The sequence below is a fragment of the Dermacentor albipictus genome, chromosome 10 (assembly GCF_038994185.2).
Source record: "Dermacentor albipictus isolate Rhodes 1998 colony chromosome 10, USDA_Dalb.pri_finalv2, whole genome shotgun sequence".
Lineage (NCBI taxonomy): Eukaryota > Metazoa > Arthropoda > Arachnida > Ixodida > Ixodidae > Dermacentor > Dermacentor albipictus.
This window is the reverse complement of record NC_091830.1, coordinates 92,290,443-92,317,986: the sequence shown is the minus strand read 5'-3', so window position 1 is coordinate 92,317,986 and position 27,544 is coordinate 92,290,443. Positions and strand designations below refer to the sequence as shown.

Genomic DNA, 27,544 nt, shown 5'->3' with positions numbered 1-27,544 from the left:
AGAAATGCACCTGCATTGGTGAACTTCCTGTAGATTCGACTTGGTGTGCGCATGGTGCGCGGGCTGCACTTAGTGATTCCTCCTATTTGGGCGAACAAGGTGAGCTTGGGGTCAAAGATGACTTGCAAGTTCGCTAATTTTGGACTCCCGAGAGAGAGAGTGGTTTTTCCCAGGTAGTAAGAGAAATATAACTCTTCTACCTTCAATGTATATCACTTTGCTTTCATCTCTCAGCCGTTTAGCACTACTTTGTTTTGCATTCACAAATCGGCAAACGCGGATATGTATTGTCAAAATTCTACGAGCGGCAAGTCAACGCTACATCCACTTCCGATATTTTCACAGCGACCGGAAGCAATAATGACAACGTCCTAGAACTCATCCGCACAGTTGGGGGGAAGAAATGCAGAACATTTACGGCACGTCGCAAGCTACTATGAGCTCTATTGCCATGCAATGTGATAAAAGATAAAGTACAAAAAGCGCTCCGGCCCAGCTTTCCTCTTGCTAACAATGCGCCGGCACCGATTGAACGGCGCCGTGCGGCCTACGCCGAAGCCCTGAGACTCCCTGCTTCGTCACCAACGCTGTTTCTTCACGCCGCTCATTCGGTTGCACTTTCACTAGCCGAACCGGTACAATACAAAGCAGAACGACGCACGCCTCCAGTGTTTCCGCCTGCCACTCTTCATGTAGTTCTTCAGCCGGAGCAGTCATTGGATTACGGCGAGGATCCACGCATGACTCATACGAAGTCGGATGTTTGGCGCACACAGGACCGCCGTCCTCTGTGCTTCCACTGCGGCAAAGCAGATCATTTGTACCGCCAGTGCGCATACCGACGTCTCCGATTGCGGGGATTTTCCGCCTACGAACCGCCACCCCGACCTGGCCAACGACCCCAGGATATTGAACATTATCTGTTCCAATAGCGCACGCCACCGCTTACCGGCCGACAGTCACGCTCGCCGTCGCCAAGGCGATTTTCACCACCGGCCCAGCGATATTCGAGTGCACGATCGCGAAGTCCCCGCCGGGAAAACTAACTACAGCGACCTCTGAGGCCGACGCCGCTGGAAGTCGACGCTCTGAAGACCTCCGATCGACGCGAACAAGGACGGACACCGATCCGACGCCAACTGCAAGTGAACGGAATGATTCGGCTTTCGCTCGACATACCCAGGGTGATTGACGGTTGCACGGTGAGCGCTTTAATGGATACCGGTGTGGAATTTTCAGTTATAAGCGGGAAGGTGGCGATATTTGTGAAGCAAGTAATTACTCCTTGGCATGCATCCCGGATTCGGGCGCCTGGTTGGGACGTCGTTAGTCCGCTGGAAACCTGCACGACTGGAGTTCGTATTCAAGGATCGACATTGGTGGCCAGCTGGGCACATTATTATGGGCACATGAACACGATTTGCCTTTTGACAGGAGCCGCTTTTCGCAGGTATAAAAATGATCAATTCGCCATTAATATTTGGTCTTTGTGCGCAGTGGCGGCTTTTAGCATTTCGAGAGAGCTATGTTCAGGACGTGCTCATCGCCGGAAACGACGGCGCGCTTAGTGCCGTTTTGCGCAGTAATCTTTTGAAGCTTCGCTTTGACTCATTCAGACAGTGAGTGGCATGTGGCTTCTCTGAATATTTTCATGCCTGTTGTTGGCGTGCTAGAGACCAAAGATTGCGGCTGATGTAAATAGAAACTCTACAGTGTGTGTCCCAGCTAAAACGGGCCCAGCTAACTGAAGAAAGCGAGAAAACAAGATACGACGATGAGACAAATTGTGTCTTGCTCAAACTGCTGAATTTCTCGGTTACCATTTCGTAAGTAATTCGAGGAAATTGCGTTCCTAATTACTCGCACAATTATCTAAGATCTCATATGAGGCTGTGCATCACATTCGAAAGCATCATGGCCAATTGTTTCGAGTAGGCAACGTCTTAAGTTTTCCGCTTTCGAACGTCATAGCGCAGATCGCGAACAAGGGTGCGAAGCGAGCGCGCGAAAGCAGCGCTCTCGAAAGGGGCAGAGATCACTCATCCCGGTGCACTGCATGGCGATGGTGACAAATTGACAATAGAGTGATTTAAATATTAGTTGCTGCGTCGAGGAAGCACCCGCAGGACGCTATATTGACAGCCGTGTGCCCGAGGGTGACGCGTGGCATCCGCGATTACACCTCGGGTGCGCGATGGGCGTGCGCGTACGATGGGCTAAGGTAATGGCGGTCGCGAACGAAGTGCTTTAAAGCCCCAAGTGAGGGGGCTACTCTTGCGCGCGCGATTAGTAAGAGGCGACAGGAATATTGGTGGAAGTAGGTCAACGACAAACGGAGGCATACAAAAACAAAGTTCCCGATAGGGACTCAGAAAGTTTGCTTATAGAAATGCTTCTTGTTTTTTTTTCTTTTTTAACGTCATTATGTAATATAGTAACAAGAGCTTGGTGCCGCAACCCAACGCCCCGTTGTACAGCGAACACTCATACCATCCATCCATCCATCCATCCATTAATCCGAGAAGCGCGGACGCGCACTCGGTGCGCCCAATTTTAACGCGACAGCGTTAAGGAGCTCGTGTCGCAGAAAAGCCGGTGTCGTCGGCGTCGGTGTCGGTGTCGGAGTTTGCGGCGTTGACCGTGAGCGATAAATCACGGCAGGCGCTTCATAAATAAAAAGTAACTTCCAAGATTGGCCTGGTGGGAATCGAACCAGGGTCTCCGGAGTGTGAGACGGAGACGCTACCACTCAGCCACGAGTTCGATGCTTCCAAGCGGTGCAAACGCGCCTCTAGTGAATGCGGTGTTGCCTTCGAAACGAGCCGTGGAAAGTTATACTGCGGTGTATATCGGTAATTATGAACATGTAACGTACAGAAGTCACAATTACACGAGTTGCGAAGTGCGTTTCCGCTGCATTTCTTCTGCGCTTTCCGCACACGCAGAGCCATCTTGCGGCAAACACAGAAGACCCCCTCCTCTCCATGTACGGCGCTGCCCCGACAGGAGGCGCGCCGCGCGCGCATTGGGACCGCTGCCAGGCGCGTCGCGGGACTCCCTCTCCCCTGACTACGCTTCGCCGTGCTCCCGGTTTAGATTACTATCTATCTCTCTGCCCGTGCCGATCACGACGTTTGGCTGGCGTAGATCGTTTCCCCTCCGAGACACCGAGTTCTTTGGTTCGTTCCTTTCGCTCAGGCGCACGTTTCGTTGCCGCGCCGAACGCTGCGTTGCTCGACGCTCACCGCGTGATAGGTGGGCGCTAAGTCCGATGCGGGGCGCATCGTAAGTGATCGCTGTGCCGTAGCGCATTGTCTTATACCCCTTGGCGGGTCGACGGGAACGCTGTCGCGTCACACTCTTGAAGGCGAAGCTTAAGCGTCCTCCAATTTTTTAGGTAATGAGAATATGAATAATAGAGGAAAATGAGCAAGACTGCGTAAGGAGGTCGCAAGAAAAGCAGTCTCGGTCTGGTTTGGCCGGGACATACCGTATAAAATTAAGGTCATTCTTAGGTGAACAGCACACCTTGTGCTAAATTTGACTTTTTTTGTTTTTAAATCTATGAACTTGATTGCACCACCAAATGCACACGTGAGTAACGACACCTTTGAGGTGATGTGCTGCAAGGTCTGCACGTGCAACCTGAGGCCACACGTGCAATAAGTTAAAGTGCATATGGCGAAGGAAGCGCGCATTGATAATACAAATAAAACTGCAAATAAAGACGGCTATATTTGGACACTATTATGATTGCTCATTTTTTGTGCTGGCTACAATTGGGCTACAATTTCTCTAGCATTGGGCTACGCCGCCTGGTCCGACCTTGTGACACTGAGATCGATGTAGACGAAGAAGACCGCGACAAAACTGCCTTCGCGACTGAGTGAATGCTACCTTTCGCTTGTGTTCAGCGACAGCTTCGTTTCAACAAAATATGGATACCATCCTCGAGGGACTAAAGTGGCATAATTGTCTCGTGTACATCAATGATGCAGTAGTCTTTTCTGAAACATTTCAGCAGCATCTTAAATGCCTACGGAATGGGCTACAAGCGATTCGAATGGCTAATCTCACGCTTAAACCAGAAAAGTGTTACTTTGGCTATGAAGAGCTCAAGTTTCTCGGACCCGTCGTAAGCGCTAGAGGAGTCCGACCCGATCCCCAGAAGCTTGCGGCGGGAACCGGTTTTCCTCCTCCTGCCGAGAATAAGGCCGTATGGGGCTTCCTGGGTTTCTGTGCGTATTGTCGCCGTTTCATCGTAAATTTCTCGAGATAGCGGAACCCTTAACTCGCCTCACAAGGGTTGACACGCCACTTGCATGGACAAATGAGCAACAGGTGGCTTGACTGATGTTGAAAACGAGACCAGATGTTCAAAACGAGAATCTGCTCGCTAGGGTGAATGAACTGACAAATAAACTTCACCTTCCTCAATTGACCCGTGCCGACTTGGTGGCCTTACACAGATTGCCTGCCATGCCTGGCAAAACCTCAGTAATATTAGTTCATTTCACATCATGTGTCATGCGCGATGAAGGGATGGCAAAGAAAAACGAGCCTACAGCTGCTCAAGTGGCGATACATTTCAGAGACAGTTTGACACAGCAGAATAAGAATGTTCTGTGGATGATGAAAGCAAAGGCGCGGGAAATGCACTAGGAGTTCGCGTGGCAAAAAGATGGAAAGCTGTTCATGCGTAGGGCATCTGGCCAGCGGACAGTGCGCATCAATTGCGACGCTGATCTTGATAAGATTCGTTGAGCTGCCACAAGATTGCACTGCTTAGAATTTTTCTTGTTATGATTGCCGCTTTCGATGGATGGCTTCGCTAAAGTTACGTAACACGATGTTTCTTCTTTTAAATTCTTAGTACAGGCCCTGAGCAGAAAAAGCGATAACATGTCAGTTTTCCACGCAAATATATGGAGCTTGAGGAACAAGCAACATGAAACAGAGGCATTTTTGAATCCCTTGATTACAATTTTAACTTCAAAGCATTTACGGAAACTTGGTTTCAGAATATTGAAGATGCTCTACACTTTTCCGGCTATAGTTCTTAGCGTGTTTATAGATCAGGTCGTAGAGATGGAGGAACTTTATTGTATATTAAAGATGACATTGCTTATGATGTCTTGTCGCATTTTTCTGGTATTACCGCGCATTATGAGTCAATCGTTGCGAAGAGTGCTGGACCAGTCGTTGCTTAAATTTATCGCCCACCTTCTGGTCAAGCTAATGCATTCTTTGAATATATTACGTCTGTTTTAATGTGTCCTCTGAAATGCTCCCTATTGTCCTGGTCGGCGATTTTAACATTGACTTACTAACAGACACTTCAGAATCTGGACAATATTTAGACATAATTGAGTCATTCTCTTGTACCAATGTTATACGCTCGCCGACAAGAATAACATGATTAAGTGAAACTCTGATTGATCTGTGTGTAATTAGTCATGATGAAAATGATGGTATAACTGGCATTTTTTCAGTCGATCTGAGTGATCACTTACCTGTATTCTGTATCTTTCTTGTTGCAAAAAACAAAATACATCCCGCTTGCTTTCCCCCAGTACCTTATCGTAGTTTTAATCAAATGAGTCTCTCTGCTTTTCACTCGATGATCGAGTGTGTCGACTGGTCGGATGTTTATGTGGAGAAAAACGCAAACATTTGATACGACATCTTTCTACAAAACGTTAAAGGTTGCTATGAAGAAGCTTTTCCTTTGCGTTATGCAAAACAAGCACATAAAAATGTAGAAAACCATGGGCAACAAAATAGGTATTTCAGAGAACGAAAGCCCGTGATATCAAGTACCGTCAATTTATTAATCTAAAAGATATCTCCATTTTATTTAAATATAAGAAAATTCGAAACAAGATAAACTCTGACCTTATGAAAGCTCTATGTGAATATTACAAGAATAGGCTTATTGCTGTTTCTTATGACCCCCAAAAAATTTGGAACACAGTACGGTAGCTTATTGGTAAACAACAGAACAGTATCCCTGGTACACTAATTAGTGGTGGTGTCGAATACAGTAAAGAGACTTTGTCGGATAAATTCAATTCCCACTTTTTATGTTCAGGCGCATATTCATCTTCCAGCACTCAGCTAGATGCACAGAAATATATATCCTCTTGCATTACGAAATCTATGTTTATGTCTCCTTGCAGTCAATTAGACATAAACTCTTTTCTTACGAAACTAAATAAAAATACTGCGGCCGGTAATGATGACTTAAAGCTATTCCAATTATTTTCGTTGCTATTCTTTTATCAGCACCTTTGCAACTTATTTGCAACAGAGCATTCTTACAGGCATTTGTCCAGTTAATATGAAAACAGCTAGGGTTCCGGTTTCTCACAAAGGTGGTCCTTTCAATATTCTTAACAATTATCGACTGATTTCAGTGTTACCCATATTCTCAAAGGTATTAGAGCACATAATAAAAACAAGACTAACCAAGTTTCTTGATGAACATCAAGGTACAATTCGGCTTTCGCCAAAAAGAATCTACACAAACAGCTTTATTACTATAAAAGAAAAATTAGCTAAGACTGTTGATAGCAGGGTGTTCACCCTAGCAATTATTTTAGACTTCTGAAAAGCATTTGACTCGATTAAGCATGATATACTGTTTGAAAAATTACCACATTACAGCGTTCGAGGGGTAGCTCTACAATTATTACGCAGTTATTTAATAGACAGGCTGCAGTATACGTTTATTAGCGGGTATAAATCTCAGCTACAGCTTTTGAAATTCGGTGTACCACAAGGTTCTATACTCGGTCCACTATTTCTTATTATCCCCATAAATGATATTGTGCCTGTACCACAAAATTCCTCTATATTTTTGTATGCGGATGATACCAGCTTGTTTTTCTCTGGCAGCTGTTTAAGAGATTTAGAAATGGCGGCGAACGAGTGGTTGATCTCACTTTCATACAGGCTTGAGTGTAACCAGCTAGAATTCAACGTTAGTAAAACTAAATATATTTTATTCAAAGGTAGAAATGAGCGCGAAGATTACACCATTTGTGTTCGATTTAAAAATAATGATATCGAGCGTTTCCCGTTGTTTAACTTCTTAGGTGTACTTTTTTATGAAAACTTCAGTTGGACACCGCAAATGAACAATGAACATGCCAGTATGTCTAGATCAATTTCTGACTTATATAAACTTAGGTCCCTTGTACCAAACTGGCTAATGCTCGAGTTATATTACTCACTACTTCATTCTCATCTCCGTTACTGTCTCTTAATCTGGGGTACGACTTCAGCAATGAACCTTGAAAGGTTAAATATTGTACAAAAGAGAGCTGTTTGCTGCATAGAAAATTTGGCAACAACTGAACACACTGGGCCATTTTTTAACAAATTTAAATTGCTTACTGTTAACAACTTTACAACCTGAAGCTCGCTTTGTATATTAACAAGGAAATTGGATATGAATTGAGTAGTTATATGGCTCAGTGCTACCCTGTTAATGTTCCCTATGATTTCCGACACGAGCGATTTAGAATACCGTTATTCAGAACCATTTAGGGTAATCAAACATTGCTCTACCTTATACCTAACCTTCTCCGCAACAATAGCTATATCTTCGAACGTATTGAAAAATGTACTTTTATCCACGATTTAAAGAAATATGTTGCAATGCACTTACTATCTGGTACTGTGTCCTAAATAAGTTCTTGAGTTAAAAAAACTCTTTTTTATTGTTCTATAACATCTGTACTCTGCTGCGTTTTCTAACAGTTATATATTGCTAGGAAAGGTTACGTTACATTTTGAATAACGCTTACACAAACTTTGTATTCTTTAAGATGTTGTAATTTATGTAAGCGTTTGTACTTGTTATGGGTTATTGCTGTTGCATCATTGTGTGACTCTGTGACTGAATTTAAGATGCCTAATGGCGATGTTACATCTGTTCATGACAACTTTGTGGATAACTTCTTGTGGTGCTTTTATGTACAAAGCCATTGTTTTCCTTTTTTTTCTCACTGCTTCTGAGCAAATGTATGGGCGGAGGGACTTTAGTGAGGCAGAGTTCAGCTGCCTTTAGTCCTTTCAACCCAGGCAATGTATGTCTGAATAAACAAACTGAAAAAAACTACGACAACGTATGCAGTCAGCACCCGCTCTGGCACATTTTGACGACGACGCTGACACCGAGGTACATACTGACGCCAGCAACATCAGTCTTGGCGCAGTACTCGTCCAACGCCAAGACGGTTAATGAACGAGTAATAGCTTATGCCAGCCGCTCGCTGTCCCGTGCCGAAGCGAACTACTCTACCACAGAAAAAAGTGTGTACGCGGTTGTGTGGGCGAACACAAAGTTTCACCCTTATCTCTACGGCTGTCCTTTCAAAGTGGTGACTGACCACCATGCCCTATTTAGGTTGACAAGCATACGCGATCCTTCACGATGAATGGCAAGGTGGAGCGTGCGGCTACAGGAATTTGAGTTTCACAATCGTTTACAAGTCCGGCCGCAAGCACGAAGACGCTGACACACTGTCGCGTGCACCCGTCAAACCGTTCAGTCAGAGGACGACGATGGCTTCCTTGGCGCAATTACTGCATTAGACTTGATAAGGCGGCAGCGCGACGACGCTGAAACTCTACGTATCATCGACCACTTAGAGGGCCGGCCATCAGCCATTTCACGCCATCTAAGTCGCGCACTGACGTCCTTCTGTCTTTGAGACAACTGTGCTTTACAAGAAGAACACCCGTTCAAATGATCGAGTCTACCTCCTGGTGGATCCAAAAGTCTTGCAGGACGACATTCTTTCAGCTTGCCATGACGAGCCCACAAGTGGCCACTTAGGCTCCTAAGGAACGCTTGTCAGGGTACGCGAAATGCATTACTGACCCGGGCTTTCAGCAAGTGCCAAACAGTACGTTAAAGGCAGCCGCAAATGTCAGCGGTGAAAGTAGCCGCCCATGAAGCGCGCCGGGTTATTGCAACACAATTACGCACGTCATACGCCATTCGAACAAGACGGCTTTGACATTCTTGGGTCTGTTCCTTTGACAACCGACGACAACAAGTGGGTGATCGTCGCGAATGACTAAATAACCCGCTATGCCAAGAAAATGGCGCTCCCAGGAGCCACGGCTTCTGAGGTAGCGCAGTTCTTCATGTACCACATTGTATTGCGTCATGGTACTGTAATCACAGACTATAGGACGGCGTTCACAGCACAGCACATGGACGAAAATTTTCAGTTGAGCAACACTAGGCATCAAAAACTACTGCTTACCATCCGCAGTCCAAGGGACTTAGGGAGCACCTAAATAAGTCCATCACGGACATGACCTCGAGGTACATAGACATCCGGCACAAAACATGGGATCACATCTTGCCTTACGTGATCTTCGCCTTTAATACCGCCGTACAAGAAACAACGCGCATTACACAATTTCGTCGCCTTGACGGCCGCAAATTTCAGACGATGCTGCACGCTCTTTTGGCGTGTCAAGACGACAGGCGCCTAACTACTGACGCCGGAGAATTTGCTCAGCGCGCTGAGGAAGCTCGCCAGCTTGCGCGGCTGCACATCGGTCAGCAGCAGCACGCAGATACGTGACGTTATAACATCCGCCACAGAGAAGTATGCTACAAGTAACCAACTGTGAGTGTGGACACCTGTTCGAAGCCGTTGCCTTATTGAAAAGTTGCTCACCCGGTATTTTGGCCCATACAAAGTGCTGCGCCGAACAAGTGACGTGAACTACGAAGTCGTTCGGGACAGTGGAGCTCACACACGGCGTAGACAACCTAGTCCTGACATCGTTCACGTCGTCCCTCTGAAGTCATATGTTCCGCGTTGATGATTATTTTATTTCTTCATTCATTCATTTCTTTAACATTTGCGGTCATATGAGCAGTTGATCCGCTTGCCTCTGTTTCTTTAGACTCTGGTCTCTCCTGTGGCGGTCACTGGGTACTTTGCGCCAGCATCTGCCTTCATCACGTTTTTCTTTCTTTGCACCACCTCGTAACCATCGAGCTAATTCAGTTTTGGAGGAAGGGGGGCAATGCGACCTGTATTAGTGGTGACAGTGCAATGTAAGAGACAGGAAAGCCAGAAGGAAGAAGCGCGTGCTGCACCCACCCGCTCGATAGCTGGTCCCGTTGCCGTTCTTTTTAAGAAGCGAGCTTTGCCCATTAAACGTCGCCAGTCCTTCGTTTCGGCGTGTGGCAATATATATATATATATATATATATATATATATATATATATATATATATATATATATATATATATATATATATATATATATAAGAGCGAGAATAACGGGGGTTTACCGAGGGACCCGAGTTTTCATAGTCATTATGCGAAGCCAACAAAGACACCAAGAAACACATCCGCGATATAACGTGTATATAAGAATGACTGGAGACGTGGGATTGTCCCCCACCTGGGGAAAGCTTTTTTCATCCAATGTCAATTCCATTGATTTAGAGTTTCTTTATTTCTATTAGTCAGTAGAAGTAATTTCCCCTGTGTTGTCCTTAGTGTCTTTGTTTTTTGGGTTCTTATGACACCTTAACTAAAAATCCGACCCCTCGGTTACCCGCTTTCTATTCGTTCATGACATAATGAGGGTCTTTATTCCGACAACATTGATGCCTTCATGTAGCACATGTGCGTATATTGACTGGTGGCCTTCACCGAAAAAGATCACGTACTCGTGACGCCTGTTGCAGAAAGGATGTTCCACATCCGCCGCCAAGGTTCGGGAGGAGTGGTGACCCTGGCTAACACATCGTGGGTTAGTTCCAGTAATAACATATAAACACCCCTGAATATGGATGGGAAGGCTCAATTGCGATAGCTCAATTGGTAGAGCATCGCAAGCGTCATGCAGATACGTGGGATTGCTCGCCATCTGCGGCAAGTAGCTCTTCTCAGCCATTTGCAATTCCATTATGAAAATAAATGCACATACATTCTTCTATTCCTTTGTGATGTGCTAAAGCTTCATTGGTCATCCGCCAACAGAGTGCAATAGCTCCTCATTTTTTTTTACTCTGAACTACATTATACTGTTAGAAATCCGAAAAGCTGTGGAAAGGACAGGAAACAACTGACGGATGGGAGCATTCGTTTGGGCGTGTAATTTACATATAGAAAAAACGCGAGCTGTTTTTCGGGCGCGCAGCAGGGTTGAATAGTTCCGCCATGTAATAAATATTAATGTCAGCAAACGTTCAAAGACCTGTCAGGAGGGATGCCATCTGGGCTGGAGTGCGAAAAGGCACTGATGTGCCTGAGGCATGTGTGGATGACATTTTCGTGAAAATGTGCAGATCGGCAACTGCCAGCGTAAGTACACGGGTGAAGGTATATATATATATATACATATATATATATATATATATATATATATATATATATATATATATATATATATATATATATATATATATATATATATATATATATATATATATATAGGAAAATTGAACAGCGAGCAACGCAGCCAATTCTTGCACTTCTTTACCACAGGCGTCGAGCACACAGATGCAATCTCCTGTGAGGTGGGAGTGCAGGAGAAAGTATCTCAATATGTCCGGCAGCTGTGTAGCACCACTTTTCCGCAATGACTCATAGTGAGACTTACGATCGCTCCTATACAGATGAGAACAGTCTCCCTGTGAAATCCGGCATTATTTTATGCATTTTAAAGGATCGTGCTTGCAGACTTTTCTCGGGGCACACCCTTTACATTTCAGACCAATTCTAAGTTGCGCTGAGAACCAATAAAGAATCTTAAATCATTTAGGCCTCTTCACCGATATATAGTCTTACATATCAACCAGGTCGATCTGGCAAACCGGCGGACCTGTTATATGTCCCCTTATATTATTTGTGCTCTCGTATCGATCATAACTTCATGAATAAAATTCCTATATGTAGCGTTAACACTTGCCATGCCTCTTTCTTGCGGCAAACGAACAGTGACGGGAACCACTTTCCCGCCTCGGTCACTGCTACCGAAGACCCTGCCGCCTTTAAAGTTTCGATTAACAATTTATTGCTAGAACACCCCCCTCTGTAATACCCTCGCGCCCTGAGGACAAGAAAATAAATAAATAACTAATCAAGCATTCGTTGTTCCTTCAAAACGTAGACAACTGGAACTTGCCACATCAGAAAGTAGAAGGTCCAGATTGACAAGCTTTTGAAAGACTCTTCCCAAATATTTGTAAATTGTTGAAATTACGTTTTTTTTTTATTAGTTGTTCGTCGGTTGAAGCTGACAACGTCAGTTTTTTTTTCAAAATTCCTCAACTATTTTTGTCGTCGTATTGAGGATAAACCTTGTTAATTATAACTTATGTGACTTATATCTTTCGTATTTTTTTATGTCTTGTGCCTTCCTATCCTGATTCCTTCTTGGTGAATTGTTGAAACATGAACGATATTTAGTTTTTCGCGGCAGCAAAGCAACCGCAGCTTGTGACCGTCATCCCCTTCATTTTCATGCCTGACCGGATGAACCTTCTTCGAACCCTTGAATAAGCTGCTGTCATGGGACGTGCTGACAGTGTATACATATATATATATATATATATATATATATATATATATATATATATATATATATATATATATATATATATATATATATATATATATATATATCCCGCTAACTACATTATCATTGCCAGACCAGTGGCAATGATGTGTTGAAATGTGAGGGAATGATACATTGGCGCTTTTAAATGTTCGGCCTTCCTTAACTATTCCAAATTTCACGTTACATATCGTGCATAACGATGTTTTACCGACTCGTCCAACTGGGGTAAATAAAGCAATATGTGCCCTATTTCGCGGCACAACAGCCACAACACAGGCCGGCTTACGGATGGTATGGCTGGGATGCGTGTTATTGTATATTTCTGTTGTTATTGCCGCACTGGTATCTTAATTTTATGTATGAATAGTTCAATTGTATAATTTTTGCCATGACTCAACAGATGACGTCTTTCTCTGAATCATTTCTGAAGTGATTGACATTTCTTTTTTACTGTCGCTTCAACATTAATTCGTAATTGGCAAATAACACATCACCCATAACGCACGTTCAAGTTTCAAACAATAAGATTAAGGATATGCGATTGTATTGACAAAGTATTTTCTTGTAACGAAATCTTCTGTTTGACTAAAAGAGCAAAACACTCGTCCAATCACTTTCTTGCTGTCACCTTTGCATTGCAAGGTAATCGAATACTTTGGCTTTTCCTGCGAGACGACGAAGGCCACCATCGACGACGCGTACATTCTGAAAGTTCACAGACGTGGGAGGCACATTGACTTGGGCCAACAGAACGTCATCGCCACAAAGCAGCACCTTTCCCTATCCCATCGTCCTGGTGCCGGAAAAATTGTGCGAGTCGTGTTCCTGGTTCCTGAAGTACCCCTTGCAATGCGCAGGTTTGATGCGCGATTTGATATGTACTTGCAAGTTACGCATCCTATAATTAATAATATTGTTATGCGAATGGAGGACTAGGAACTGGAGATGATTTCAAAAGTATATTTACAAAGGGTAACTGCCGCGCTGGCCAGTTCAGCCAACAGCTCGAGATCCAGAGAGCGTTCGTCGTCTCCTTCGGGGCGCCCGCGTGCATCCTCCACAAGAAACACGCAATATGCAATTATCATTATCCCCGGCGGCAGATGAAGAGGAAGACGTTGTTCGATCTGTTTTCGCCGCAGCTCTGTAATTTTTGCATAGGTTTTGCTAATGATTGAGTAAGTTATATCCTTGGAAGACGCCCGCGTCTTTAAGGCGGTACTGTCTCTATAGTAATGGTACGGCTGCTCCGGCACCGCCATCTTTAAAGGGACAGCGCCATCCGAAGGAAGCCAGCGTGGCGGAGGCGGCCATGGCCTCGCAAGGCGTAGAGCTGCCACACATCAGGGACGATCAACCGTCGAGTGCGTCATCATCGTTCAGTGGGAACGACTAAACTATCGTCGACCCTGATGAGTAAGTGGCTGATATGGCGGAAGTGGACAGCGACGGTGAGTCAACGTAACCAAAAAACGGTCGGAATCCCAGCGGTAGTTTTGTCAACAGAGAAAGGTGCTGATTTGAGAGAGCGGAACCCTATCAGGCTATTCGAAGCCAATAAAGTACCGCTGGGATCTGCTCCGATTCGCAGTCTCTGCACTACGCATGGCGCTCTTCAGCTAGATATCGCAACGGAAGAGCAAGTTGACATTCTTCTCTGGTGCTCTCAGATTGGTGACATAAGAGTTAAAGCCGGGTTGCTCCATTCCTACACAAATAACATGCGCTATTAGGGGAGTACCAGTGTGGTATTCGGAAAGCGACGTTCTTGACTAATTGAAACCGCAAGGTGTTCTGCACGTGAAACATGTGATGCGCCGGGTTGAGACTCAAGAATAAGAATGGGCAGTGAAACCTACTAACTCGATTGTGCTAACGTTTTCTCCCAACTACGAGCGCCCAAAAAAAATTTGACCGCGGTTTTACCAAGCTTGCCGTCAGAGAATTCGCTCAAACTCTTCCTGATGCTTTAGCCGCCAACACTTTGGGCATGTAGCCAAAGTTTTCATCAAAGATCACCGTTGCAAACGATGCTTTGGCGCCCACGATTACAAAGCCTGCAAGGCAGATTTCGCTTGCCCTAATTGTGGGGGTGACCATCTAGCGAGTTTCCGTGGCTTCCCTTCTATGTAAGCACCTTACACCATCGAGTGTCCTTCATTAGTTGTCCCAATACACAACCTACTGATGCGGAAGAAGGACGACAGATTCTTGAAGACGACCTTCAATAGGCTTAACTCTGGCATTTTCCGCCATACGAACAAGCACTGTAGGTCGCAGTGGGCGTCCTTCTGCACAAGCTTGACTGTTTTCTCACCGATGACGAGAATTCGGCGAGTCATTGGCAGTCTTGTTGGTGATTCTCCTCTTACTAAGCCTCTCGAAGCATTTGCATTGCGCCAACAGAAACCTCTCGTGTGCTTGGCAGAGGAATTCGCAGATGCATTTGTACGTGCAAGTTCAGGAATTAATCCCTGCGCTCTGCCTGCAACATCTACGTCTGTTATGTTCACACTTCGCGAGCTTAAGACAGCACTCAGGACCCTGCGGCGTCGATGTTCGCCAGGTCCTGACGGAATTACCAACCAGATGATGCAGAGCCTCCCTCTGGAACACCGGAAGATGCTCATAATCTATCTCAATCGAGTGTGGGAGACTGGCGATGTTCCTCCTTCAAGGAAGGTGCCTTGTGTTGTCCCAGTGGTAAATCCCGGTAAAGAAATGACATACTTGGCCTCGTATCGTCCCATATCACTGACGTCGTGTGTGGCTAAGCTCATTCAGAAGTGGGCAAGTGAGCGGTTTTCTTGGTGGCTCGAAGATAGAAGGGCTCTGCCAATATGCATGACTGGATTCCGCACAGGTTTAAGCACGCGAGATAGCGTCTCGGACTTGATAAGCCACATTGAACATCATAGAGCTTTCGGCCTTTCAACACTAGCTATTTTCCTAGACGTATCAAAGGCTTATGATAGCGTCATTCATAGTTCAATGCTAAATGGTTTGCAGGCCATAGGCGTACAGGGCTATCTTCTGCGACTGATTCACTCGTTTACCAGTGAACGTAAAATTCAAGTGCGGTTAGGAACTACCGTAATCACGTAAACAGCGGTATCGCGAGGTGCACCTCAGGGAAGTGTTCTTTCCCCAACGCTAGTCAATTTAATGGCTGGTCTTCCCACTGAAGTGCAAAAACATTGCACGCATGCCGATATGTTGATATATGCGGACGATACTTGTCTTTGGTTAACCGGATATCAACACAAGCGTTTAGCTCTGATTGATGGACAGGCATTACTTTCAGTACAATATTACTTTCAAGGTGTTGGGTTGACTGTCAAGGTGGAAAAATCTGGCTTCATCATGTTTCGAAGTAGAGGAAGACGGTATGCGCGGCTGAAGATAGACCTTGATCAATCTTGCCTTCCTCAATTGACGCACAATTGACGCACTTTTTGGGAGTCATTATTGACTACCATCTACAGCGGCGATGAGCTGTGGACTCGGTTTTGAGATCACTATCTTCGCGTTTCAATGTGATCCGTAGATTTGCAAGTGAGCAATGGGGAAATCACCCTTCTTCAATGATCAGGCTGCACGATGCACTGGTGACGAGTCGAATAATGCTGGTAATATCCCCTTCTTTGAATAATCCAGCTCAAGACGAGAATAATGCAATCTAGCGACAACAGGAGATTTTTAAAAGATTAATAAAACTTAAGCACGAACACCCTGTACATAGCATACATGTGACAGGAAACAATACAATACCTAACATACCACAACATAACATTACACAAAGAATATAAAACAGAACACAGAGATAAAACAATGCTGACGGAGATTTCTGAAAGCCTGGACCCCAAAAACCCGTTAGCATTCACATGAAAGACGGGCGACAAATGCATAACGACAAATAAGAACAAATAGTGGACATAGCAAACACCAATGATCCACCACGCAGCATGAAAAAGTCATTTCTTGAAACAGGCGACGAAATGGACTCCAGTGCCGCCCGGAATATGGACAAATGCTCGTGTAAAATTTCAATTTCGGATGACTGTTCGTTGCACCCGTGCAGACTACTGGCCAAGAAAAAAATTGGGGCCCCAGAAGCAACTAGAACGTAAAGTTGTAGACAAATCAGTTATTTTTCGCACAGTTCCTATAATAGGATTATCAAATATTTCTGTACAATCAATGATATCAATTACAAGCTTCAATAAGAAAGTTCAGTAGGTTCTGCGCGTGTTTAGTACAGGGCTTACACCGAGCGAGGGCTTAGTTCCAATAGACTGCAGCAGTAATATCGACGCAACTGATAAATTTCCTCTGAATTGCGTCCACTCGACCTTTGCTAGACTGCCAAGCACAGCTCCAAACACCGTGGCATATTCCAGCAGTGCTCGCCAGAGGGTTATGCGCAGCTTAATATTTGCACCTGCATTTGTGAACTCCCTCTAGACGCGACTTGGTGCGCGCAGGCTGCGTTGGCTGCACCTAGCGATTCCGCCTACTTGGGGGGAGAAGCTGAGCTTGGTGTCAAAGATGGTTGGAAGTTCACTAACTTCGCATTCCCGAGGTAGAGTGGTTTTTTCCAGGTAGTAAGAAAAATAGAACTCCGATACCTTCCTTGTATATGAGTTTACTTTCAGCTCTCAGCCGTCTAGCCCAACTTTGTTTTGCACGCACTAATCGGCAAAGGTGGATATGTCTTGTGGACGTAGAGTGCAGTCACAATTATTGTGCGTTGTTGAACTGTCTTCAAGGTATACCTGTAAAGCAAGAAAGATGAGCTCTTCATGACTTTGGATACATTGTTTGCAAAGAGACAAAAGAGAAGCGGTCCAAACACAGAGCCCTGTTCCAAAGTGCTGTTAGCGGCGGCTCCTTTAGGAATCCTGGCACATCCAGCAGACGCCGGCTAACATAAATCGTTTGTCAAGGAAATTCCCTGCCTTTTATTTTCAATATCTACGAAAAGTGCGTGCGTGCCTGTGAAAGCGTCTGTGAAAGCAGCAAAAATGCATACATGCACTGCTACACCTCACGCCATCACACCCCTGAACACGCTCCAGCTCTGAAACATCGGGCTTTTGAAATAATTGTTGGCTGGGATTTTTCTTTTATTCAATACTGTTCGCTGCACACGTGCTTGAGGACAATCCGTTGGAGGCGATGTAGCATATTGACGGTGTAACAAGTACGCCACAGCGAAGGCATTAAATGTGCAAAAACACCAGCTTTGACGACTTTGGTGACCAACACGGCATGACTAACAAGATGAAACGTCTTGTTTAGGTGACAGTTAACAGCGTCAATTTGATTCCGCTTCTCGCCGCCTTTTGATGCTTGAGCCATAAAGCTGAGGAGGTTTGTTGTTGAACCACCAGGTATAAATTGCTGCTGTTATCTATTACGCTGTTCTATATGCTGTGTGCAATTATTCTGTGCAGGACAGACTCTGAGATTTTCCAGGCAAACAAAATGTAGATATGAACATGCGTTCTAGAGCGGAAGCTGTTTTGGGCTCATTAAAATATCTATTTCGGATGGCGATGTTGGCTGCCGCTGCGCCTACCCCTCGCGAGCTTTTGGCCACGATGACCTGGCATCGATGAGGGTCGGATGGTTTCTTTCCAGGACATCGCCACCCACTATCACCTGAGCAGGAAGCTCTACCCTGGAGGCTACAAATCGCTGAGTAAGGGACAAGAGTTCATGTGGCGGAGATTGTAAACGGCCATCTTCGTCAATTTAAAGCTATATTGCATAATTTATCCTGGAGTCTCTGAAGTCTGCCCCTGGTGCCCCGACAGACAAGCGGACATTGATCGTATAATATGGGCCTGTTTGGCCTATTTCCCGCCATGAGGGCACGCAATTTTCCTACCGAGAATTCGGAGGCTGTTCTGCTCAGTTCGGAACCAGGCCAACAATATCGCATAACCGCCATGTCCCCGCCGGCAGTCGACACTCTGAAGACCTTCGATCGACACGGACAAGTATGCGCACCAATCCGACGTCAACTGCAACTGACCGGCTTTCGCTCGACATACCAGTAGTGATTGACGGTTGCGTGATTATCCCTTTAGTGAATACCGCTGCAGAGTTGTCAATTATAAGCGGGAAAATGGCGATGTTTCTGAAGAAAGTAATTACCCCTTGGCATGGATCGCATATTAAGATGGCTGATCACGTCGTTACTCCGCTGCGAACCTGTGCATCTAGAGTTCGGATTGGAGGACGGACATTCGTGGCCAGGTGCCTTTTCCTACGCTAATGCTCCCGTGACGTAATTCTCGGGGCTTACTTTCTGCAAGAATACGGCACTGCTATTGACCTACCGGGAGGTGATCTCGCAATCTCAGCCGACCGAGCAATCGACGAGTACGACGACAACCGACATGACGAGGCCCCTCGTTTTGGGCCGAAAGCGTCACGCTTCCTCCACTAGCCAGTGTCCGCTTCGAAGATACGTGCGCTAGAATGGGCGAAGGTAAATTGATGGCCGAAAGTAACTTATCACACCTACTGACGCAAGGTATTGTTGTGGCTAGGAGTGTCCTCCAGCTTAGTGATCACCGTTTTAATTTGCTTGTCAAGAATTTCACTATTGAGAATTGACACCTTTTCCGCAGTACTTCGATTGCGTTTGCTGATGAAATTTAGAACGCGGCTGAACGTTTTGCCTCTGAAGCTGTGGGAATGGTTGACAAGCCGCTGGTTAACACCGACATTGAAACAGGGCTATCGCAAGACGACCTGACAGCACTGCGGTAGCTCTTCTTGAATTCGCGGCATGCTTCGCAAGTTCGTCTCATGTTCCCCCGACTTCAATAGCAAGGCACAGGATCATCATATGCGACGACGCACGCCCGATACGGCAGCAGCCCTACTGCGTGTCGGTGAAAAAACGCGAAGCGATTTATACGCAAGTAAAAGAGATGCTCGAAGAAGGCGTTATCGAACCTTCCAAGAGCTCTTGGTCGTTTCTATTCGTTTTTGTCAAAAAGAAAGACGGAACACCACCCTTCTGCGTTGACTACCGGAAGCTCTACAACGTAACTAAAAAGGATCTGTACCCACTGCCACGTATCGACGATTCGTTAGATAAACTGCGGAGCTTCCAGTATTTTTCGTCACTCGATTTGAGTAGCGGATACTGGCAGATCAATGTAAACGGAAGAGACCGCGATAAAACAGCCTTTTTTACTCCCGACGGCCTCTATGAATTTCGAGTGCTGCCTTTCGGCTTGTGATCAGCTCCAGCTACGTTCAAACGAATGATGGATACCGTCCTCGCTGGACTGAAGTGGCAGACTTGCCTCGTATATCTCGATGACGTAGCAGACTTTTCTGAAGCATTTCAGCAACATCTTCATCGCCTGCTGAATGTGCTAGAAGGGATTCGATCGTCTGATCTCACTCTTAAACCAGGAAAGTGCCACTTTGGCCATGAAGAGCTCAAGTTTCTCGGACACGTCGTCAGCCCTAGAGGTGTCCGACCCGATTCCGACAAGCTTGCCGCGGTAACCGGTTTTCCTCCTCCTGCCTAGAAGAAAGTCGCACGGCTTTTCCTAGGTTTCTGTGCGTATTATCGCCGTTTCATCGTAAATTTCTCGCAGATATTGGAACCCTTGACTCGCCTTACAAGGGCTGACACGCTATTTGCCTGGACAAATGATAACAGGCGGCTTTCGCTGAACAACGACAACACATGCAGTCAGCACCCGTCCTGGCACATTCTGAAGGCGACGCTGACACCGAGGTACATACTGACGCCAGTAATATCGGTCTTGGCGCAGTACTCATCCAACGTCAAGACGGCAATGAACGAGTAAAAGCTTATGCTAGCCGCCCGCTGTCCCGTGCCGAGGCGAACTGCTCTACCATACAAACCGAGTGCCTCGCGGTTGTGTGGACGATCACAAAGTTTCGCCCTTATCTATACGGCCGTCCTTTCAAAGGGGTTACTGACCACCATGCCTTATGTTGGTTATCAAGCGTACGCGATCCTTCAGGATGAGTGGCAAGGTGAAGCTTGCGGCAACAGGAGTTTGAGGTCACTATTGTTTAGAAGTCCGGCAGCAAGCACGAATACGTTGACACACTGTTGCGTGCACCCGTCAAATCGTTCAGTCGAGAGTGAGAGGACCTTGACGGCTTCCTGGGCGCCATTCCTGTATCAGGCTTGATAAGATGGCAGCCTGACGACGCTGAAACTCGACCTATCATCGATCGCTTAGAGGGCCGGCCAACAGCCATTCCACGCCATCTATGTCGCGTACTGACGTCCTTCTGTCTGTGAGACAACGTGCTTTAAAAGAACACCCGTTCAAATCACCTAGCCTACCTCCTGATGGATGCAAAAGTGTTGCGGGACGATTTCGCTTGCCATGAGGAGCCCGCATCTGGCCACTTAGGCTCGTCACGAACGCTCTTCAGAGTACGCGAGCTGTACGAATTATGGCTTCAGAGGTAGCGCAGTTCTGCATGTACTGTATTGTCTTGCGTCATCGTTCCCCGTCCACAGTCTTCACAGACCTAGGGACGGCGTTCAAAGCGCTGCTCATGGAATAATTGTTTTGGTTGAACAACACTAGGCATCGAAAAACTGCTTACCATCCGCAGTCCAACGGACTTACGGAGCGCCTAAATAAGACCATCACGGACATGATCTCGATGGACATCGTCCAGCACAAAACATGGGATTATATGTTGCCTTACGTGACCTTCGCGTATAATAACGCTGTGCAAGAAACAACGCGATTCACACCATTTCGCCTCCTTGACGGCCGCAAATTGCAGTCGATGCTGCACGCTCTTCTGGCGCGGCAAGACGACGAGCGCCCAACTACTGGCGCCGAAGAATTAGCCCAGCGCGGTGAGGAAGCTCACCAGCTTGCGCCGCTGCACATCGGTCAGCAGCAGCACGCAGATGCCTGGCGTTATAACATCCGCCACAGACAAGTATGCTACAACACTGGTAACCAAGTGTGGGTCTGGACACCTGTTGAACGCCGTGGCCTTTCTGAAATGTTGCTCAGCGGGTATTTTGGCCCATACAAAGTGCTGCGCCGAAATAGTGACGTGAACTACGAAGTCGTTTCAGACAGTGCAGCTCACACATAGCGTAGAGAACCTAGTCCTGACATCGTTCACGTCATCCACCGGAGGCCATATGTTACGCGTTCGTGATTAGTTTTTTAGAGCGCAGCTCTTTGGCGTCCGTTCCTGGGTTTCGCGTCGTCGTCGTCGTCGGCGTCGTCGTCGTCGTCGGCGTTGTCGTCGTCGTCGGCGTTGTCGTCGGCCTCGTAACCAGCTCGCCGACGAATCTGCTGCTCCGCCGCCGCGCATGCGCGCTGTCGGCTCTCCGGGCGAGGGAGGATGATGGAAGGGAGGAGGAGAGACTGTGGAGGAGGGCTGGCTACACAAATGGCTCTTTGGCGTCCGTTCCTGGGTTTCGCGTCGTCGTCGCCGTCGTCGGCGGCGTTGTCGTCGGCCTCGTAACCAGCTCGCCGACGAATCTGCTCCGCCGCCGCGCATGCGCGCTGTCGGCTCTCCGGGCGAGGGAGGATGATGGAAGGGAGGAGGAGAGACTGTGGAGGAGGGCTGGCTACACAAATGGCTCTTTGGCGTCCGTTCCTGGGTTTCGCGTTGTCGTCGGCGTTATCATCGGCCTCGTAACCAGCTCCGCCCCCCTTTCATCCCCCCAGCGCTAGCAGCGACCGACTGATACCGCTTTCGTGAGTCCGCTACCGCACTCACGAAAGACGTCGTGCACTTCCTGCAACTCGCATTAACCGTCCATCGATCCACACCGATTTTAGTAGTGGGGGACTTTAATGTTGACATAAAGACAAACAGCAATTTCCTAACACTTATGCGGGAGAACATCCCGTTCCTCTCGCTCGTAACGCGTCCCACGGCTGTGACAACCTCGCGAGGCACTTGTATAGATCTCGTCTTTGAGAATCAAGCATTGGTGTACCAAGTCGAACATATATCAGTCTATTTCTCCGACCACAAAGCTTCCTTCATGACTGTCAAGAACTGTTAGTGGAGTCTTTGTTAAAGGAATACGTGTGAAAAATAAAAAAAAATTCTGTGATAGCGCATACATGTGTTGCTCGATTTCTTTGCCTCAATCTATCGAAAAGGTGAAACAGCTTATTTGCTGCGCTCAAATTTCGCATTAGGAAGTAACGTAATCGTCGGTAATTTTTCTTCATGTCTTTATTATTCCTGCTGATATGTGGAGCTATCGCACTTACCTGTGTTTCGTTAGACTTTGCACGTCACACTTCACCTCTGCTGTACTTGTGTCTCTCCTGTGGCGGTCACTGGGTACTTTGCGCCAGCATCATCCTTGGCCACGCTTTTGGTTCCTTTACATCGCTTCCTAACCATGGCGGAACCAGGGTGGAAATGCCACCTGTATTAGTGAAAAGAGTGCGAAGGAAGAGACAGGAAGTCCATGAAGGAAGAAGTGCGCGTGCTACCTCCGCCCGCTCGATAGCCTGGTCCGTCCCGTCGCCGTTGTTTTTCAGAAGCCAGCTGTCCCCATTAGATGTCGGCATTGCTTTTTTGTCAGTGCATATTAAATATATATATATATATATATATATATATATATATATATATATATATATATATATATATATATATATATATATATATATATATATATATATATATACTATTGTGCATATCGAAGCAATCATAAAGCTATATTTACTGCGATTACCAGATGATGTAAATAAATACACATACACACTTCAAACCCTTATGTGCTACAGCTTCGTGGGTCACCCAGCTTCAAAGAGGGGAATAGCTCCTCATTTTTTTCACCCTGAACTACAATATAGCTTTAGAAATAACTTCGAAAAGCTGTGGAAATGGCAGGAAACGAACTGACGGTGGGCGACATTCGTTTGGGCGTCGAATTTGCATAGAGGAAAAATGTGAGCAGTTTTCCAGGAGCGCAGGAGTGTGGAATTAATCAGCTGTGTGATAAATATTAATGTCAGCAAAAGTAGAAAGACACTGCCACGAGTTCGAATATTGTTGGCTAGGATGCCATTTGTTGAGGACATTTTCATCAAAAGGTGCTCATCGGCAAGTTCCTGCAGAAAAACACGGCTGGTGGACACTGCTATCGCACGACGGTTTATACATTTATAAGTAAAATGAACAGTGAAAAAATCAGCTAACTCTTGCACTTCTTTACCACAGGAGTCGAACAGATGGACGCAATCTCCTCTCTGGTGGGAGTGCATGAGAAAGTATCTCAATATGACCGCCCTCTGTTTTGAGGCAGTGTTCTCCAATGACTGATAGTTAGAGACGATTGCGTTCATACAGATGAGAACAGTGCCACTGTGAAATCCGGAATTATTTGATGCATTCGAATGGATCAGAATTTTGGGCTTTTCTCTGAACACACTCTTTGCATTTTAGAATTATTCAATGTTCCGCTGAGAACTAATGGAGAAACGTAGATCATTTCTGCCAGTTCTCCATTATGGGTTCATACATATCGCCCAACACGATCTCGGCAAACAGGTGGACCTGTTCATCAGCGTCGCATATTATAGTCACGAGAGACCAATTAACTGCAGATAAAGAACTTCAATACGCCAGCGAATTCTCTGCATTTTAATGCAAAGCGGGAGAAATTGCTATCACCATGTCAACTGGTATGGTGTGGAGCCTGCAAGAACGTGAATATTAGGAGCAGGGTTGAAACTTGTCAATGTCAGCTAAGGAATAGTCACGAGTGTGATACTGTTGCATTATGATCATTTTGCATGCACAACTCTAAATAATTATTGTGTACGTTTGCAGGTAACTTATAGTGCAGAACGGAGCTAAATGTTAGGAGATATAATCAAGATAACCACTTCTTCGGTCTGAAATTAATGTAGTCGGAATAAGTGTCTTTAAGCTAAGTGTGTTAACGTCACCAAGACAATTACGGCATAACTCAACTCACGATGACTCTCAACGGCAATGCGATGAGCAGTCGAGCAAAGTAGCCACACACCGTTGCGCACTTTCGGGCGGGTGCGCCGAAGGTACGGTGACACCAGCACTAGCCTGAGGAGATGAGGAATGCCAGCGTGACGAGGAGCCGCGTCATCGCCAAGTGTATCCAGATTAGGTAGCGAGAAACGAGATGCGTTATTTGTTGTGGAAGTCGCCGCGATTCAAGAAATGGGTGGAGAGGCGGCGTCCTTCACGGTGTCGGCAAGTTGCGCCAGATTCGACGGCGACCAACCACCTGCAGCGGCGGGCCCCATGCGGGCGGTGGAAACCAGACGCTGCAAGAAAAGTTATCGGAGTAAGCCTTAATCGAAAGAAGCAGCCTTATGAGGAACTGTTGATGACGTCGCTAATGCTGTGAACGCTCGTGGATGCTTGGTTTTTCAGCTGAGAGTATCTGTTGGAGCCATTGTCTTTCCGACGACGAAGTACGCTTGCGGAACTCAGCTGACCAACTGTCGTAGGGGGTTTGTCGCGGGCTCAGTGAGAATGACGTCTCAGATTTCCCCGGAAATCTCTGCACGAAGCACAGGACACAACGTGGTGAAATATGGATGTCGGTAATGTTATCTGGGCCGTCAAAAATAAGCTGACGTGTGCAAGCCAGAGGTACGGATCAACTGGCCAGTATTGCTGAAGGTGGAACGGAAATGTGGAGACTGCTTGCGATGCTGCGAGGCACTGCTGGGCCGTGTCGAATAGACATCTATCTAAGGTACCATCTTGTATCTGTGTCATAATACATCTGGCAAGACGTGCATTAGTATCTGTATTTCCGATACATTAAATAATGCATCGTGTATCTTAAAGGGACACTAAAGCAAAACAATGAAGCAGTTTAGACTAATGAAGCATTCTTTGAGAACCGTGCAGGCAGTCATTTAAAAGAAATAGTTTGATTATTAGATGAGAAAATTAAGGTCCAAGTATCAGTATTTGAATTTAGCGCCGAGACCTCAGCGATGGTACGTCAGCGTGACGTCAGGGATTGCAAAGTATGTTTTCGCGTTTGGGCCGCGTTGGGTGAATAAAGGTTTCCGAAACTTGCCATGTTTACTATTCGGTTTCTTTAGAACACAAGGTAGTCAATTTCTACCCCTATATATGAGTAGTAGGCCCTAGAAGATGCCATCAAAATCCAATAGGTCACAGCCCCCAAGTGCGGAAACTTATGTAGGCGTCGCCACCCGTATTTCGTTCTTGCACTTTTTCTGGCTTACCAAACGTCTTATAGTTGTAAGAGTGGTGTTTTTGGTGTTGTAGAACAGTAATTTACTGATGCAGAAGAAATCATTGTTTCACTTTAGTGTCCCTTTAAGAAAAAAGGTACTGCTATCGCAACTTCACCATACAAAACTTAAAACGTTCGCCTAACGCCGCTTCTCAAGCTGATACTGCTGAGACTAAGCCATCCGAATACGACTAAATGTAGGTACATTCTTGTATCTTCCCGCTAGATGCCGGGAAAGTCTGGAAATTCATTCGAAGTGCATTCGCCTTGGAAACTTACAATTCGTAAATTGTAATATGTGTCACCATGTAGAAAAAAGCAGGCGATAATTAGTGGCTTTTTGTTAATGTGCGTTTCTATTTCTCTTGCAAGTAATTTCGGCCTCTCTGAATAATCGTGTTGGGCCGCTAAGTACGAGGTCGCAGGATCGAATCCCGGCCACGGCGGCCGCAAGTCGATGGGGACGAAATGCAAAAACACCCGTGCATCCGTGGTTTTAATGCACGTTAAAGAATTCCAGGTTCTTTAATGTAAATTCATATTAGTGCACCCAGGAAAGTCAGTGAAATTCGCCGCGCCCTACACGACCTCAATAGTAGGTAGGCTGCCGGCTCGGATCACATTAACAAGAATGCTCTCAGAAACCCAGGGGACGAATCGATTGAGTTTCTCACAGATGCTATAAATCGCATATGGGAGGAGGGAATTGTACCGGAACAATGGAAGTTGGAGAAGGTCACACTGATCCCAAAGCCCTGTAAACCGCCGAGCTTGGACAACCTGCGCCCCGTCTCACTGACGTTTTGTGTAGGGAAGGTGGCCGAGCACGCCATCTATAACATAAGTGCGGACTATATCGAGACCAGCGACCTTTTCCCTGACAACATGACAGGTTTCAGGACAGGCATCTCCACCCAGGACGCCATGAAGCATATCAAGATCCAAATCTTGGAGCGCTGCACTCGGCACACGGGATCTATCCTTGCTTTGGACCTGGTGAAGGCCTTTGATAACATCCGTCACGAGTTCGTTCTCGACGCCATCTCCAAACTCGACCTAGGCGCGTGCTTCCATGCCTTCGTGAGGTTTTTCTTGAGCAAACGATGCGCCATCCTCAAGGCTGGAGATTTGGAATCGGAGAAAACGGAGCTGAGCGGAAAAGGCACCCCCCCCCCCCTCCGGGGTCAGTCATCTCACCTCTCCTCTTCAACATCTCAATGGTCGACGTCTTGAGATACCTAGGCAAGACCAGGGCATTGGTCCCACGATCTACCCGGATGACATCACTGTCTGGTGCGTGGGAGGCAGCGACGGACAAGCCGAAGCCGCTCTCTGGGAAGGTGTCGACACTACAGAGCGCTTTCTAATAGACACGGGACTCCGGTGCTCCCCAAAGAAATCGGAGCTCCTATACAGCCCAACTAGAAAGGGCCGCAAGCGACAGAACGTGGAACTCTCCACTGAAATCGACATCAATCTCTACATCAAGTGCGGAGATCCTATCCTCAAAGTCGCGTCTATTAGAATCTCCGGAAGGACACTCGAAGGGGCGGTCACAAATAGCATCACCATTCACAAACTAGCACAGAAGACGGGTAGCGTCATCGGTCTAATATAGCGGGTAGCTAAAAGAAGGAGAGGCCTGAGCGAAGAGAA

At 46.3% G+C, this 27,544-nt stretch overlaps 1 protein-coding gene across 11 annotated transcripts in view; it reads left to right on the top strand.

Moving 5' to 3' along the window:
- Positions 1-524: 524 nt before the first annotated feature.
- The window catches only part of LOC135918122 (lipase member M-like), a 151,983-nt gene continuing 124,963 nt past the window's right edge, over positions 525-27,544 (top strand). For 8 of the 11 annotated variants that reach the window (XR_011508900.1, XR_011508901.1, XR_011508902.1 and 5 more), the window contains exon 1: positions 13,720-14,025. Coding sequence is in view for 2 of the 11 variants with exons in the window: in XM_065451781.1 (XP_065307853.1) it covers positions 1,155-1,202 (48 nt within the window). In the remaining 9 variants the exon portion in view is untranslated. Of the gene's footprint in view, positions 1,203-13,706; positions 14,061-27,544 lie in introns of those variants that run through there. The other 3 variants (XM_070526926.1, XM_065451781.1, XM_070526927.1) reach the window with 3 other exon arrangements.